Source organism: Theobroma umbraticum, unplaced genomic scaffold (assembly GCF_002168275.2).
Source record: "Theobroma umbraticum cultivar Fairchild unplaced genomic scaffold, ASM216827v3 scaffold_34.0, whole genome shotgun sequence".
Taxonomy (NCBI): Eukaryota; Viridiplantae; Streptophyta; class Magnoliopsida; order Malvales; family Malvaceae; genus Theobroma; species Theobroma umbraticum.
The window spans coordinates 778,469-780,763 of NW_018397275.1; the positions used below are offsets into that span (position 1 = coordinate 778,469).

At 31.3% G+C, this 2,295-nt stretch overlaps 1 protein-coding gene across 1 annotated transcript; it reads left to right on the forward strand.

The window, feature by feature from the left end:
- Positions 1–1,320: 1,320 nt before the first annotated feature.
- On the forward strand, positions 1,321–1,762 carry LOC149526382 (thionin-like protein 2). Its single transcript, XM_089785489.1, has 2 exons — positions 1,321–1,597; positions 1,701–1,762. The coding sequence occupies exons 1-2, from the start codon at positions 1,321–1,323 to the stop codon at positions 1,760–1,762; spliced, it is 339 nt and encodes a 112-aa protein (XP_089641615.1).
- Positions 1,763–2,295: the final 533 nt, after the last annotated feature.

Genomic DNA, 2,295 nt, shown 5'->3' on the forward strand with positions numbered 1-2,295 from the left:
ATTTCAAGATTCATCTACATGTGGATATTACCTAGGTGATAATGTGAGACTTATCAAGAAGATGATGTAATTTAAAGATGTATCTTAGTAAGAGATTGTGATAGCCATTGATCTATAAAGGGTTTCAACTATAAATAGGGTTCACCCCAACCTCATTTGTATCACAGTTATTTTTCATTCTAAACATTACTTCGGTAATATTTAAAGAGCATTCTTTCAATATCTCTCTTTTCTTCTTGTTTCTCTTATTTATTTTATAATAATTATTAATTTTTTTAATATGTAAGTTTAAGTCTTAAAAGAATTTTTAGTATTACCTCATTAATGAGGTGACAGTATTTTGTGAGCTGTAAGTACATCAAATATAAACTTATAATAATAATAATAAGAAGCTTGACTTATGGCATTCAAAAAGCATTTTGTATTTTAGAATCAATATATATTAGATTAAATTAGATTAGACAATAATAATAATAATAATAATAATAATATTGAGAAATGAACCAAACAAAAAGTAAATTCTCTCAAAGGATATGCTTGAAAATAACTATAATTTTTTTTTCATTTTTGTTTTAAAAACTGTGATACTTTCAAACTAATATAAAGCTTAAAATTTTTATCAGAAGAAAAAATTAGTAAGTATCATTTCTCATAAAACTACACATAAAATCAACCATGTCTATATTATGATTGGACAAATAGTTATAATTAGCATATCTTTGATAACAAAAATTAAAATCTATTATTCAAGTTGTCACAGTGTATTAAAAATGGATTATGGTGCAATGAATTTTTATTTGAATCATTTTCTAAATAAAAACCTAAATAATTCACAGTTCGTATATAGTACTCCCATTATCATATCAATAAGGCTTACTCTACTTAGAATGCCATGCCAGATGATCCATTTGTAAGTTCTAGAGGTGATAACAAGCCAAGTGTGATAAAATGGTAAAGTCATTATTTTGACAACTAATGAAACTCTCTTCTTCTTTTTTTAACCTTTTTCATTTTAATCAAATTTGGATTGATTTGTCATATCCTGGATAGGCTATTTAACTTCTGAGATTCTTTTATGGTATCTTAACCTTTGATGTTTTGCCATTTGCCTATTACTAATTCATCCAGCGAGGTTAAATTAGACCCATCAATTCAATTTCCATATATGAGCATAATTGTGCTGTTCCTACCAATTAAACGTCAATGGACCTACCATTGAGGGTCTGTATAAACCTTTCCTGGAGAGCAGAAAGGGCAGATCTACTTAAGTTTCAACTTTACCTTTCTTCCCCTTTACAAAGTAAAGGAAAGAGAAGAAAAATGGAGGGAAGGGGAGTCGGGTCTGTCATGATGGTTTGCTTGGTGTTGGGGCTCCTAGTAGGGCAGTCCACTGCTTCTTTCCAAACCTGTTATGTAGGTTGCTTCGCTTTGTGTGTTATTGAACATCATAAAACAGTTTTCTCTTGCACTATCAAGTGCCTCAAGGAATGTATTATTCCAAGCTCTACTTTGGCAAGCGGCAAAGATACCCAATACTTCTGCAAGCTTGGTTGTGCTACCTCCTTGTGCACCGATCTCAGCTCCAAAGAAAATCCAGGTATATTCTCTCGCTCTCTTTCTCTCTCTCTCTCTCTCGTATATAGACTAAAGCATAAACATCAAGTTTTTGCTTTGTTTTGTTTATTTTAACGCATTATCAGGTGAACAAAAAGTTGGAAGCTGTGTGGATTCCTGCTCAGAGACATGCGCCAAGAAGAACTAATCAGTCACCATATACTTAGGAGACGCTGTTCAGTTTGCGATATTGTTAATTAGCCAAATGATTAAATTTGAATGAATAAAACTAATCAATGTTCGGGTTAATGCTACATATTTCTTCTCATATTTTGCAGAGAATATAGTTTTGATTTAAAATGCGGTGAACACAATTAATTATTTGTTAGGCATGCATCCGAACGCATGGTACGATTGCCCTGTCGCGGCTGCCTACTGTCTCTTCCCGGACACTACAAAAGTACATGCACAAATATAATAAGCGGCACGTCCACGTATTTAAGGGTTGAGTCTGGCCTTTGAAATGCCAAGCTCATATTCAGTTTGTTCTTCTCATAATATTTTTTATTCAAATATTCAAAATATATTTTAAAATTAAATTCAATTGAAATTAACATATTAAACAAATTTTTGCTACTGTAACGAAATACTTGTATCTCGCAAAATGTTGTGCAAAAAACGAACCTTCATTTCTGGATTGTTGTTGCCATTTATTATTGCTCTAAGTTTTTTGAACAATAT

Bases quoted from the DNA above. Each gene is read 5' to 3' on its own strand.
- LOC149526382 (XM_089785489.1), top strand. From the start codon at position 1,321: ATGGAGGGAAGGGGAGTCGGGTCTGTCATGATGGTTTGCTTGGTGTTG. The intron at 1,598-1,700 runs GTATATTCTCTC...ACGCATTATCAG, and splicing joins CAGCTCCAAAGAAAATCCAG to GTGAACAAAAAGTTGGAAGC.